The sequence below is a fragment of the Euleptes europaea genome, chromosome 11 (assembly GCF_029931775.1).
Source record: "Euleptes europaea isolate rEulEur1 chromosome 11, rEulEur1.hap1, whole genome shotgun sequence".
NCBI lineage: Eukaryota > Metazoa > Chordata > Lepidosauria > Squamata > Sphaerodactylidae > Euleptes > Euleptes europaea.
The window spans coordinates 45,407,450-45,422,811 of NC_079322.1; the positions used below are offsets into that span (position 1 = coordinate 45,407,450).

At 42.2% G+C, this 15,362-nt stretch overlaps 1 protein-coding gene across 2 annotated transcripts in view; it reads right to left on the reverse strand.

Moving 5' to 3' along the window:
- The window catches only part of AHR (aryl hydrocarbon receptor), a 66,086-nt gene that overhangs the window by 10,091 nt on the left and 40,633 nt on the right, over window positions 1-15,362 (reverse strand). For both annotated transcript variants that reach the window (XM_056857340.1, XM_056857339.1), the window contains exons 5-10: window positions 13,591-13,714; window positions 10,948-11,078; window positions 10,445-10,647; window positions 9,935-10,044; window positions 8,986-9,127; window positions 6,832-8,068 (exon numbers count right to left, since the gene is read on the reverse strand). In XM_056857340.1, coding sequence (XP_056713318.1) covers window positions 6,832-8,068; window positions 8,986-9,127; window positions 9,935-10,044; window positions 10,445-10,647; window positions 10,948-11,078; window positions 13,591-13,714 — 1,947 coding nt within the window. The remainder of the gene's footprint in view (window positions 1-6,831; window positions 8,069-8,985; window positions 9,128-9,934; window positions 10,045-10,444; window positions 10,648-10,947; window positions 11,079-13,590; window positions 13,715-15,362) is intronic.

Genomic DNA, 15,362 nt, shown 5'->3' on the forward strand with positions numbered 1-15,362 from the left:
AGGAAGCATTCTACTGTTTTACCTAAGAGAGATCAGTTGAGAGTGTTGGTTAGGAAGGAAGGTGGGGGTAGTAAAGAGGTAGGAAGGATCTGGAAGGATCCTGAAATAGGGAAGTGGAACCAGTAATCCTTCCCAAAGGGAAACAGCTCCTAGGAAAGAGGGGTGATCCCTGTCAAGTATCAAGTGCCTCAGCAGACTTTAGCAATTTTGTGTCAATTGAGCTTGGGCCTGTTTATCTAAGTAGAGACAGCAAGATGATCTGTTTTAACAGTTACAAACACCTGTCTGTAGAACCAAACAGCTACAGTTTTGTGACAAACTATCTATTGTATATAGTTATACAAAGTTTCCCTCATTCCTGTTGTCTTTTCCCCTGCCAAGCTTAAAACTGAAACCTTTCAGTCTGATTTGACCATTTCCTCGTGGGAGTGAAATAAAACAGTTTATATGTTGTGAATTCATATCAGCCTCACGTGTACCATATTCAGACATACACCAACGAAGGGCTGCCAGTTCTTCTGCAGCCTAAGCTGGGTCATAATGTATCTATGTACATTTTTACCTCTAGGGAACAGACTGGGGGAAAATAAGAAGAAAGGAGCCACTCAGCAAAGTGAGAAGGGGGGGGGGGAGAAGCATTATATATAGTACATAAAAATGCAATAAACTGCAACTGTGGAAGCAAAAAAAAAAAGCAAACCATCTTAGTAAACTAGGGATCAAGTAAAGACTGAGAAAGGCAAAGGAAAACTCAATCAGTAGGATAAAAAAGGGTTGCCCTGGAAAGGATCGACAACCAACCATCAACAGAGCAAGGAAAACAATATAGCAGCCTCACATGGGCTTCCCTAATCCCTGTGCATTTTGTAAAAACAGCCAAGGCATAATCCTAAACAAAGGGGAATGTTGGAATTCTGCCACTGGCAGCTTCCGCCCCCAATGGCAAAGGAAGTCTCTGCTGGAAGGGTAGAGAGGCCTATGAATATGGCAGCCAAGCAAATGGCCCAAACATAGGCCTTTCCAGGTGCCCTCCTTAACACATATGAATAACTCAAACTAGCACCCTTTTTCTGTCCCAGGGAAGTACTGAACTGAATGGTCCAATTAATGGGAAGACAGGCAACCTCCCCTCAGAGAAGAGAGAGGGAAAATCTTGGGTCTGAGCCCACAAAGTGACATAGATGTGAAAAGAATAATAGGAAACCTGTGAGTGGTAAGATAGACCACAGAATTTTTACTTTCTCTTGTAGAGTAAATCATCACAGAGTGAAGAAATTTAAAAGATTTTTGACAAGTCTAATTACCAGAGATTTTTTCAGTAGGAGATGCCAAGGATGGAAACTGGCATCTTCAATAAGGAAAAAATGTGAGCACAACCCCGAGACATGTTATTTGAAGGAGGGGAAGACGAGGCAACTCTTAAGGATCTGACAGCAAACCTGATACTCCCCACAGAATGTCGTCCAACTGAACTGAAGAATTCATAGCCCATGGAACCACAGTAACAACCTGGTCCTTTCTTTTCAACACTGATTCCTAGCATGGAGTGTGTGTGTGTAAAGTGCCGTCAAGTCGCAGCCGACTTATGGCAACCCCTTTTGGGGGTTTTTATGGCAAGAGACTAACAGAGGTGGTTTGCCAGTGCCTTCCTTTGCACAGCAATCCTGGTATTCCTTGGTGGTCTCCCATCCAAATACTAACCAGGGCTGACCTTGCTTAGCTTCTGAGATCTGACGAGATCAGGCTAGCCTGGGCCATCCAGGTCAGGGCTAGGGCAGTCTAAAAGAAACAGACTTGTCACATACACCACAGGCATAAGCTGTGAGACACATGGATATCTGAAGAAGTTAGTTAGACTGACAAATGCTCACCGTAAAATGAATGTTAGTGTCACTGGGCTATTTTATTATAGGCAGGGACAAACTGTCATTGGAGATGCTGAATGGCCTCAATTTATAACACCACATGGGGTTAAAATGGTGTGTCTAGTTCCCTTCAAGGGGATAATAGAAGGGCCATATTGACCTGTTAATTAGCAGCTAGAAGAGAAAGTGCAGCAGAGAAATTCCTCTTCCCACCCAGGCTGAGTTAACAGCACTCACATTGTGCAGTGGCTGAATTAGAGATGAAGCACTAGTTAACCTGCAGGCCATTAACAATAGAGATGACTACTGGAATCAAGCATATATTTGCTAAAGGATGGTAGCAGAGGCTGCAACAGCAGCCAATTTAATGGGAGTTTATATGTCAAAGACTTAATCCCATGAGGCATCTGTTTTGAGTAGAAGCATAAGATATCCTTTAAAAAGATGGGTATGGAGTTTATCTGTCTCAATAATGCCTCAAGGTGGCTTATAACATTTTACACTTTTCCATTCCATCCCCACCAGAACCCTGTGAGGCAGGTCAGGTTGAGAGAATGTGATGGTTCCAAGGTCACAAGCAATTTTTTTCGGACAGAATGGCATTTGAACCTGCGTCTCCCTAGCCCAACACTCTAACCACTATACCACACTACAAATAGTGTCACATAGGATTGACTCCAGAAACAGTCTGAACCCAGCTGAAGTAAGAATTCTCTCCCAGAAGATGTAGTGAGATTGAGAATCCTGAGGAGAGTCAGTGCCGTTCCCTGGTAGGAAGAAGGGAGCCTGGGCATTCATAAAATGGACAGAAAAAAATGCCTACAAAGAAGAAGAGTTGGTTTTTATATGCCAACTTTCTCTACCACTTCAGGCGGAATCAAGCCGACTTACAATCACCTTCCCTTCCCCTCCACACAACAGACACCCTGTGAGGTAGGTGAGGCTGAGAGAGCGTGACTTGCCCAAGGTCAAGGGCTGGGCTTAGATTAAGATGGAGGTTCATCATCGGTATTGAAAAAACAGAAGCAGCCAAGGAGCCTCAAACCATCACTGATGGTTCTGAAGGCTATCATGGAACTGAGAGGAGAGGCAAACTGCTGAGACTTGCCTCCAAAAAGCATACTCGCTGATCTGTTCCGAGTTCCGCATGGAGATGGCCATAGCTAGCCTTGCCTCTGCTTGAAACAGCACCTGTGTTGAAAGCCCTTTAGGATTAAACATCAGTGCTGAGAGACTGTAGCAAGGTGGTGGAACTGAGGCTGCTGTGTCATTGTGACAGCTTTTAGAACGAGGCAATAGCAAGAGGGATCAGAGCCGAGATCAACTGAGATTCAGTTCTGACCTTGGAACCGAGGAAGTCCCAATAGAGTCATACATTTTACTATGCCTGGTAGTGGTAAATTGCAGCTCAGCAGGCCAACACCCCCCCCCCCTCTCCTTAGTCTCAGCCAAAAGAGAATAAGGAGTTATCCATCAGCCCCACTCTTCGTAGCCGGTTCAGGACTCATCCAGTTACTCTAATTCTACAGTAGTCCTCTTGCTTTTTTGCTCCATGGACCTGCACTTTCTTCTCCTACCTTGTCAGTTTCATCTTCTGATTCTGGTTTATCTTTGCTGAGGACAACCTCCTCTCCTTTCTTTCTAAGATCAGGCTTGCATGTCTGGTTTTTCTCCCTTTTTAGTTTTACTCCTCAGTTGGCAGGTAATTCTTTTCCAGGGAAAGATTCGGTGTGGTATTAATCACTGTGCATTTCCCCTTCTGTAACTCCAAGTTTGCTCTGAAAATTCCTTAACTTAATTTGGTCTGTTTTTTGTTTATTAAATTTAAAAGAAATGTTTTAATGCGTATCCCCCCTCGTTCTTCTGAGTGTAGGTCTGAATCTGGCCCTTGATATACACAGGCTAGATCCCTTTCTTATTTTTAAAAAATCTCTCTCTCTCAAAAGTGCCCCAAATACCCGTGTTTGCTCCATGTTAGCAGGACCATCACATGTAGACCAATTTGGGTAACAGTCAGAAACTCTACTGAAGAGACGGTTAACTTTCTGTCATAACAGCACATTATGTAACGATGAGCAGTTCTTTCACTCTTGAAATGTTGCTCTCCTGTGTAGCTAGGGAAGGATCTTACTCTCATATTTTCCTTTATAAGGAAAATAATGCAAGATGTACAGTTCCACCACTTCATCCAAACATTCATTTCCCTTCCTTTAATGAGACTCTTAAGCTGAAAGCCTTTTCAAGTTCATTTCAGGCCCCACAAAGAACTCCCCAAGCTGTGATAACAGTGCTTGTACATCAAAAAACACCACCATTATGTGGGCTCAAAAGTGATTATAAATTATTGCGACCACCCAAAATGCAGAAAATTCAGCTTCATTAAATACAAGGTTCTGCAGTACAATTTAAACAGAAACATAATGACATCACTCTAATTAGATACATTACAGACACATGATGTATAAAACTAAAATAAGACATAAGCGGCAGATGAACATTGGCAAACCCCTTAAGACTATTTAAGAGTAAAGCACGAGATTCTTCCAGAGGAACTAACAGTATACATTCTTACAAAGTACGGGTTCCAGGAAGAGCTTTAGTATCTGTGGTCCAGGATGATTAATAGCATGAAATACAGGCAAAAGGAGGGCAGCCAAGTGCTATACAAGCATCTTCTCCAAATTGTGCTGAAGTATGCCTATTCAATTCTAAGTCATTAACCTTTACAACAAGAGATTCAAACTGTACAACCATGATCTGAGTTTTAATGTAGGCTCAATTACACAGCATTACATTACTGTTCCATTACTGTGATAGTAATTTAAATAGTTTGATCAGGGCCTGTGATAAAGGACAAGTATCAGAGACAACAGGAGGCGAGATATGCTCAGGAATTCCAATTGTTTCATGGTACCGTAATCAGAGTTCAGATAAAGACTTATGCTGCATCCAGATGTCCAAAACAGAGGTTTGCTCATAATGGACACAAACCTGGCTTCTTGTGTTTATGCACTTTCCCCTCTCCTTCCTCTCACATATCGAGAGTGACTGAAGAGTTCCTGTTTTCAGAAGTCTTCAATCTAATTCCAATTTGTCATGATGTCCAAATGTGGATGCTGAACAAGCTGGAGTTACAGTGAAAACTTCTGTAATTAAAAAATCGCCAACTGCTCTCCACATATAAGGGGGAAATGGAGGGAGCTTACAAGGACAAGCCAGGGTCATGCTTGCACATATTTTGTTTAGGGCTTAGACATCACTGAACCCACATGGGCTCCAAAGACTTCACGCACATACAGTTCTTCTTTCTCTCATGATTTTATTTTATTGGCTTCTAGATAATACTGGTTTATTCTGTGTCTTCTTTTAACATTTTCTAGCCTTTCCACTATCCTACTCATACAGAGCATGTCAACCCCACTGCGGTGACTCAAAAAATGCACACATGAAACATAAATGCCTCAGTAATAGGCAGGCAAACAAAACCTCAAATGTGGTTCAGTTTTCAAGCATCATTAAGTCTAAGTGTTTCTTGAACTGAACCAACAATGCTTACTTTTACAGTGTGAAGTCCAATTTCAATGAAACAAATTAAGACAAATGTGTTTGCTCAATTGATAGTTGTTGTTTGTAGGAAGGTAATACGCACTATGACCCAGTCCAGAGAAAGCAAGAAAGATGCCCATAGGTTCAACACAATCTCATTCCTACTCCCACGTCTGGCAAGTATGTGAGGAAGAAACCTTCATGAAGATGGAGAATTTGGATTTGTACTCCAAGATAAGCAAGAGATCTGATACAGAACGGCAAGCTAAGGAAAGGACTTATGAGGAAATTTTACATTGACGACAGGACATGCAGACATATTCATACATCACCGGGGGGGGGGGGGGGACTAGCTGTCCAGTTTTTCCTCCCTGACTTACCCTAGCTATCAAAATAAAAATATCCAGCTGTACTTCCAAGATTCTAGGGCTTTGACAAGTCTCCAAGGAAAGAGAAATATTGTGGCATTTATATACTTTGTTTAGTGACTAACTAGGAATGAAGCTTGTCTGAAACACTCTTCTAAGATACTACGGGAGACACCATCATTCGTGGAACTGCCTACAAATAACGATAAGTTGCAGACTGTTACAGACCCAGAACAAAAGCTCAGTAAAGTGCCCAATTAAGCAGCACCGAACTGGATGAGCCAGAGAACTACCAGAGATAAATATCATTACTTGAAGGCAGCCACTGTTGCATTCCAAACCAAAAAATGTGAAACATTGTAAAGCCAGAAGAACTACACTTCTAACTATATACTCTATATTAAAAGCAACAAGCTACTACTAAATCAATATTTCCTTTTTGTCCAAAGTGACCAGTTCTCTCTTTGTACACTAACCCTTACCAAAAGGAAGTCAAACCTGTTCCTTATTCATATGTACAGAAATTTTAACAGGATTAAAAGGCTGAGATCATAATATCAACATGACCCTATGGCAGAAAGTATTATGCTTTCTGATTTCTAACTTAAAACTTGTTGATGGATAATGTGAAGCCAGTAAGAATACTAATGATGCAGTCTACGTTCAACCAGAAGTTCTTAAGTATAGATTTTTTCATGGTTCTGAAGTTAATATGAAGTACTAACCACGATAATGTGTACACACTTCCATATGTTCTTCTGCATTCATTACTACAGTTTAATATTAAATTGAAAAGCATCAGAACTAAGTTTCTGCAGTGACTTCTAGCAAACAAAACAATATTTGCCTTCCCTCAACTCCAAATTTATTTAGGAAGCCCCCCCTTTACAATTTTAAAGTACCTCTAGTTCTGAGGATACTGAAGTAGTGGGGTGGGGGAGCAGATACACCAAAGACAGTTAATTTGTGCAATGCAGAGTATATGGAAAATGGTTATCTATAGAAAGTGCCTTTCAAATGTCAAGATTATTTTAACAATTCAAATGCCATACCTTGCTTAGCAATGTTTGCTGTCCAGCCACCACGGGATTATACTGCATTTGTTCTGTGCAGTCAGTCTGCATTTCAGAAACACACTGGTACATTGATACAGCACCAGCATAGCATGTCTGAGGAGTTACTATAACCGGCTGAGAATTTATTCCACAATCTTGACTTTCAGGGACTTGCTGCAAACAACCGAGAAAATCCTCCAAGCCAGAAGAACCTGAATACGTTGCTCTGTCAAAACTTCCTACTGGAAAATCTATCTGTGCGAAATCTGAAACTTGGGACACGTTCGTGGGGTGCTTGTAAGGAATAAACTCTTGCCGACATGCATACGTTGCAGTGTTGACTTCAGACTTGCAAGGGAACTCCTGAGTTAATTCTTGCATGCCAGAAAAGACACACGGGAGAGACTGTTGCTGTGAAGCATTAAGAGGCATGCTGCTGACTGAGTTCCAGTTTGTGAACATCCCATTGACCTGCATGTGCTTCATCTTCTGACACAGCTGCCTTTGTTCTGCCACTGGTGGGTGTTGCTCCAATTGCTGCTGCATTAAGCAGCTAGAGTTCTGAACCATGGGCTGTTGCTGCTGGCACCCTGAATACAAAAGGTCAGTCTTATTTAAGGAATCCTGAACGTAGGTCAAGATTTCATCAGTAATGTCTATGTCTCTAATATCATCCACACCAGAAAGTTCATTTTTAAAAAATTCTTCATCCTGCTGAAAATATTTTAGATCTTCGAAGTCAATGCCCAGTGTTTTCATGATGTGATACAATTCACTGTTCTTGTTATCCTGAAAGAGCCCCGCACTGTCTTCAGAAAGCATCAAGTTATTGTTCTGTGGACACGAAATCTGCTCTTGTTTGGGAATGCTGCTATTTCCCACTGGCACAATATTATCCTGCCAATCACTGGCAATGGCATTACCCAGTTCATCCCTGGCATCTGTAAAAATGTTCTTCTCAAAAGAAATTTTGTTGGAAGCAGGTGGGCAGCGGTACACAGATTCATCCTGCTGCATCATTGCTCCCAAAAGCGAGCTGGGATCAACAGAGTCTTTGGGTTGCGCAGCCTTGGAGGCTGCTCCTTTTCCAAAGCCGCTTTTAGCCTTTGCTTGAGAAGAATCCATTAATCCAAGCTGAGGAAATGTCATTTCATATAAGACGGCCTCACCTGTAGCGAACATGAAGGGCAGCTTCATGTTTCGCTTCCGTAAGTGCTCTGACCCTTCTTCATCTCTAAATCACAGAATGTCAAAGGTAGAAAGTTTACTATAGTAATTGCAATATAGAACCATATTTTTAAAACCAATCTTCAAAAGGTGAGAGATTTTACATATAGTTTACATACAATGTTAAATTAGTCACGAAGACCTAAATACTAAATTTTATTTTCAAAATATTTTACAAGGGGATAATGTGATGGATCATAAGGTTTGTTCCCCTAACAGAAGGGCCTTCCACCAGCTCACAAAGCCTTCTCCTGGTAGAAGCAGCAAGTTTGCCTGAGCAATGCTCCTCTCTTACTGAAATAGAACTTTCAGAGCCAATCAATTATTACTATATTTTGAGGTCCATGTTCACTAAGCATGCTCAGACACCTGCCAGTTCAGCTAGCTTCTTGTTCGCCGGTGGTGATCAGGGAGTCAATTAATCAATGGGGTCTTTGGCTATTTGCAAACTGTTTTATGTATCTGCAGGAACAGGCTACCTGCAGCCATCAAAAGTTGACTCCCAGCTGATGAGGGATCCCTCCTTGTAGTATCATAATGTTGTAACAAGCTGTCTATCCGGTCCTCTTTATTAGTAGCTTTCATCAAAGAGTCAGCCTCCAGCTCTTCTCATTAGAGAGAGATGCCTTTCAGTTAATGAAACCTGGGAATTCTTTCTGACGTACATATGGTTACCATGCCATAACCACAAGTCAATGGCTGTTTAAAATAAACAGCAACCAAAAAGGCCCCCTTAGTATACAGGAGGGAATGGGGCAGGGGAAACACAGGGAAAGCTGCCATGCAGAAATGCTATAGCTGCTGTGCTATATCAGCAGCCACAGTAGAGAAACCAAGTACACTTTCCTCCCCGTGAAAAGCACCTATGATCAAGACTGACTGGAAAATTTAAGGTCTACCAAACCTGTCTCGAAGAATACTTACGTAATAGGTCTCTGAGTGGCAATAATATAATCTGGTCTTCCATTTTTGTAAACCAGGCGTGCATTTGCTTGAACCCAGGCCCATCGATTTTCTTTGGTAAGAAGTCTAAATACAGTCATGCCACTTTCTCCTGTCTTTATCACTAAAATCAGAAGTGTCAAATACAGTTAATTTTTCCCAAACTAACTTTACAGATTTATACAGAAAATTTATATAGAAAAGTATATTTGTTCTGTTACACATCACCTAATTCACAAGTTTCTGAAATAAATATTTCTTATACTTGAATTCTGCTATGCTGCAGAACCATAGGCACGTACACCATTTCTTAATTTAAGAGAAAATAATTTTGGAAACTCACAGATTAGTTGCAACCACATGAAGCCTTTTGGAGGGGTGATATTTAAGTAGGAGCCAATCATTTACCTTTGTAATGGCAATTTCCCTTTTTCTGGGAAAAGGCTTTTTAGCTTTTATCAAAACAGACAACGTCAATACATCTTCTAGCAGGAAGACAGCATTGCCAAACATTATATAGGTCAAGGAAAAAACACACCCTTTCAACAGAGGTGTATACACTGAAATAAGGCTTCTGACAAAAAGAATCTAACTATATCAAGGTCAGAGTACAACCTAAATTTAGACTTGGAAAAAAAATCTCTCAAAAAGTAGTCAATCTGCTTGAGCAAACTGCTGAACTAGCAGCAAGAGAGGCACAGAAGACATATTACAAAGGGTGAGATGTGACAGGAACATGGAGAATAAAGCTAAAGGAATCCACTTGAAAATTTTAAAATAGTGCATTTTCTAACATCAGCTCAATGCTTAGTCGAAAACAATTTCTGCAGGAAAGCTCTTGTTTTTTCAGAAACGATTAATTTAAGATACATTTCAGAATTTATCTTGGCAAAGATTTTTCTGTTTTATAGGTCAGCATAACACTTCTTACTTCGGACGTGATTCTCAGCACAATAAAGCATATCAGCTGCATGGATAAACTGATATCCTGTTCCTCTCATGCACAGTTCTGCTTCGGTGTAACCCAGCACAATTCGTCCTCTGTAAAAGGGATTTAATCATTTATAATGTATTTATGACATCTTTCACAATGGTTCACAGCAAAAAAAACCCAATATTTTATACAACAGCAACATTTGTAACCCAAGCTGGGCAAACAGAGAACAAAAAGCTGAAAGCCATCCAAAATGAAAATCCCTTACTTCCTTTCCAGAAAGATCAAGGAATCATCCTAACTACAATAACACAATACACCATGTGGGAGACGACAGAGACACAAATGCTAGAAAAATGCCCTATTCCAAAACATTCGGCCCCCTAAAAGTTGGATCAAAGCTTTTTATCAACAATAAATCTCTACTTTATCTACTTCTACTAACAGCTTATTCCAGCTAATATTACTAACACAAGGCATAATTTATCAATGAAATGTTGCACTTACTTTGCATCACATCCTATAGGTGTGAAGTCCAGTTTGTGCTTTGTTCGGAAGATGAAGTTTTTGGTACGTATTTCAAGGATGGAAGGAGGCTGAAGAGGACTGGCTACAGCAAATAAAGCCAACTGAGGAGATATAGAAGCTCCATCTTTACCCTTCTTGTTCTGACCATGAAGAAACTTTAATCTCCCTTGAAAATTCATGGCCTTCAGAAAAAGAAAACCAGTTGTATCTATATGGTGTACTTGTCCCTGTTTTTCTCACACATTTAATCAGGTGGGTAGATCATGGAGAAGTGACGCCACTATAATTTTAGATTTCATTCAAAAACAAATCTATAACCATCTTACTACTGTACCAATAATGCTGAAGTTTAATGAATTTCATATTTAATTCACATTTTAAAAAAATAGACATGTTGCCATGGGCTATCATTAAAAAGAGTCCCAAAACCAAATATGTATTTATTTAAACACATCAAAGTTTCTTCCTCTTGAAACTCTTACCAAGAAGCCAGAAGAATTATCCAGGAGGCAACGTAATCTGCAGATGAAGTTTCGTTCCATAAACGAAGAATTCTCTGGAGGTAGCTGTTCTGGGTTATAATAGGTTGCTGACTGTGAAAAGCCATTATCTCCTATAGTAAAGAGTAATTAAAAAACCTCTTTCAGAGAAACACCTACTCTAGTCCTGCAAAAGCAACTCTTCCTTAAGAATATTTCAAATTCTATATTGAACAAGAACACAAACAAAGGGTATCCTTAAAGGTACGCAGTAAAACATAAACAGTTGACTATCTGGGCAAAAGGTTCTAGCTGTGAAACAAGCTGCCTGATAGCAGAGCTTTCAAGCTAAAATAATCATAATGAACCATAATAAGAAGAAAGAGGAAGGAAGGAAGGAAGGAGAGGAGGAGGAGTTAGTTTTTATATGCTGACTTTCTCTGCCATTTAAGGGAGAATCAAATCGGCTTACAATCATCTTCCCTCCCCCTCCCCCCAACAGTCTCCCCGTGAGGCAGGTGAAGCTGAGAAAGCTGTGACTTGCCCAAGGTCACCCAGCTGGCTTCGTGAGTAGGAGTGGAGAAACAAATCCAGTTCACCAGATTAGCCTCTGCCACTCATGTGGAGTGGGGCATCAAACCTGGTTCTCCAGATCAGACTCCACCTCTCCAAACCACCATTCTTAACCACCACACCACGCTGGCTCTCCCAAACTTAATTTTCCTTCTCATTATATTCAGTTTTGTCAAGCTGTATGAAATGGAATTCCACGGAATTGATACCCAATTCTCTTCAATTTTTAATACACCAATAACACAAATAGTATCAAACAAATAGAGCTGAGCCCAATGGAGAGTGGGAAGTTGCCCTGAAATAGTCCTGCCTCAATAAGGCATTCCCATTTTGGCAGTCTTTCAGGGGGGCAATTAAACAGAGGCAAAAATGTTCGCCTCATCTGCAGTACTCATCTGATCCTACAGCAGTAGGATTTTCTCATGTCCTTTAAATAAGTCATTATCGCATGACTGCTCTTCCCTCTTCAAATGGGTGCTCCAAAAGTGGGGAGGAATCTTAATTTTGCAGCAATGGCCAAATGCTCTTTCATACAAAACGTTACGCCTTGCAAAGTATCACTTTTCAGTGTGAGAAACAAGCCCTGCAAATTTTCAACCTAAAATGGGTATTTACGGGGCTTTTTTGGGGGGGGTTGTATGCACCAGTACTGAGTACCAGCAGTGAAAAGAGGGAGCACCTCTGTTCAAGGTTCTCCCAAGTCCTCATCCTCATGTGCTGGCCTGCCCCAATCAGCCAGAGAAAGAGAGAGGTGGTAGGTTGGGGCAGGCATGTATAGAGCTGCTGGGGTGGGCTTGCAAGGACTCAAGCTGCCCCAGCTAGGGCAGGTGCACAGACCTGGGTGCACCACAAGCTGAGCTGCTGCAGGTGGCAGACATTGACCTGGCAGACCTTGAGCCTGTGGAAGAAGGAGCCCATCCACTGCCACCCTAAGAGCTGGTTGGGTAAGGAGGTGCCTACTCTCTGACTCCCTCCTTTATGGAGCACAGGTAAGCCAAGTGACAGCAAGCCAGGTGATGGAGCAGGTTTCCATGGGTTTCCCAGGCAGGTAAGAAACAGCAACTGCCCCATCAGCTGGGTGGGTGAGGAGCCTGGTAGTGGCTGTGGAGCTTGCAGGGGGAGAGACTAGATGGAGGGGGAGTCAGTGATGAAGCAGCTGGAGGTCGCCTGCTCTTCCTCCCTCCCTTGTGGAGGAATGGAAGGCTAGGCAGATGAAGAGGCCAGTACGGGAAAGGCCGTCCAGGCAATGAGGTGAGCTGCCATGGTCCCAGGCAGACAAGCAGCTGCTGCCCCACGAACTAGGGCAGAGGGAAGGAAACGGAGGAAAAGCACAGCAGAGAAGGAAGAAGCATCAGTCCATTACCTACTCCCCTCCTTCCCATGTTGGGCAGAAGTGAGTTTCCTTCCTCTTAAAGCAAAAGATTAACATTTGAGTTAAGCTTTTGAGCTCCTTCTCAAGGTATGTTCACAAATTGAGCTAACTTTTTGAACAGCTCCTGCGCCTATGTTGTCAAGAGCAGCTGAGTCTGCAGAAATGGAGGCTGATTTCCACATCATAAAAAGGCTTTGCCTACTTTCTGCAGATCCACCTCTTATTGGGTCAGGTTTTTTTCCTCATCAGTTGGCAATTCTGCCAGCAAATAGAAGAGTTTAGTGCACATTTGGAAGGGCAAGTAACAGGTAGCCTTAAGTTAGGCACACCACAGCCTCTCACACCGCTGTTAAAAAACTGGAGATAATAGAACTGATCTACTTCACAGGGTTGTGGAAGGATTACCAGCTAACGGCCTGTGTCCAGCCACACCGTTAAGAAAAATTGAGTTCCCTTTTCTTAAGCCAGGGCAGCAGCAATCCCTCTCATCTGCTGCAGCCTACAGAGCTCTCAAAAATGTGGTTCCTGTGGTTTACTGGGCCCTCAGGAACAGCCTAGTAGGGATCTGCAGAGGGAGGGAGGGAACTGGCAGAACACAGCTCAACATATATAAGTAGAGGCCACCTCTTTTAAAACAAAAAAAAGCACTGGATATTAGCAAAATAAATATTTAATTATTTGCTATGGACAGCCTCTCTTACCTTCTATCATTTGTCCAGAATCTGTAGACTGAGTTGGATTAAGAGCCCAGTGAAGCTGGCGCTGGAATTCTGGTCTGTCTTCTGTGTGAATTAATTCAAATACACTCTGGTGTATAATGTCAGACTATAAAAGAGATAACAATAGCAACAACAGTGTACATTATATTCACTCTCACAGTAGAGGTGGTCTGACATTTGCAATTAAGAAATATCAAACCTGAAAGAAATTGTAATTTTGCAGTTATATTTAAGATGACTGTTACCACTGGGAGTGAAACAAAGAGCACAATATTTTGCAATAGTTAAAGCAATGCCAGGCAGATATGCCAAACTTACCAAACCAGTTTATATATTTCAGAACTATAGATAGTGGTGTCGTGGCCTGGAAAGCCCAGGCAAGCCTAATCTCATCAGATCTCAGACGCTAATAAGGATCGTCCCTGGCTAGTATTTGGAGGAGATGTACAGAGAATACCAGGGTTGTGACATGGAGGCAAGTAATGGCAGACCACCTCTGAATGTCTCTTACCTTGAAAACCCTACAAGGTCACCATAAGTCAGCTGTGACTTGATGGCAAAAAATTTTATAGTGGTATACACTCCAACTAATTCAATGCTAGTGAAAAGCAATGCCTAGTTTGTTAATGAACAATATAAGCTATGTACTGCCCTCATGTCATTTAATCTGAAGTTGAAGAAAGTTGAAGTAAGTAGTGGTGAGATCACTCATAGAGGACACATCAGCCCTAGAATCATTTCAGTCTGGTTTCCGGCCCGGCCATGGGACGGAGACTATGCTGGTAGCTCTGATGGATGATCTTCAGAGACCGCTGGATCAAGGCAGGCCAGCGCTGCTGATCTTGTTTGATACAGTCATTCAATAAAGTCGATTATGATCTTCTGACCTCTCACCTTGCCAAAACTGGGATACACAGGACAACCCTTCAATGGCTAGTCTCATTTCCCCAGGGTCGGGGACAGAAAGTGTTGCTCAGGGGGAGGACCTCACCACGACACCCTCTGGTATGTGGAGTCCCTCAGGAGGCTATCCTCTCCTCTATTCTCTGTAACATCTGTAGGCAACCCTTCGCCAAACTTGTCCAGAGTTTTGCATGATTCACCAGCACAGCTTCTTGTTACGGTTCAACAGCAGCCACCCTAGTGGTGGTTAGAGTTTTAGATTAGGATCTGGAGACCCAGGTTCAAATCTCCACTCTGCCATGGAAGTTTGACCTTTGGCCACTCACACATTTTCAGCCTAACCTACCTCAAATCGTTGTTGTTGTGAAGATAAAAGGGAGGTGAGGAGAACGATGTAAACTGTTTTGGGTCCACATTGTGAAGAAATGTGTGGCATAAATGCAGTAAATAATAAATATAGCTGAAGATGAGGGACAGATACAAGGGATGGAAAGGATAACCAAGAGGAGGACAAGAGCAAATAGTGTGGGGAGGGGATACAGAGGAAAGGGAGGTGCCCCCATAAATCATTGTGGGTTCCCCACTTCACAACTGGGCCCAGTTCAGCGGCCTGCACTGCACAACTGGGACTGGCCCAGCCCGCCACTCAGAACCATGCACAGTTTTCTAAGGGAAATGCTACTAGAGGAGGGAACGTTGAAGCCAGGAAGGCAGATAATGGTAGGCTGGCTGGTGGGTGGGCAGAAGAGAAGGAAGCAGGAATGGGGAGAGGCTATGGGGGCTTTCGGGGAAGAGAAAGAAGAAACAGTGGGAGAGGGGAAGATGAGATGCCCCCTCCAAGTCCTTGCAGA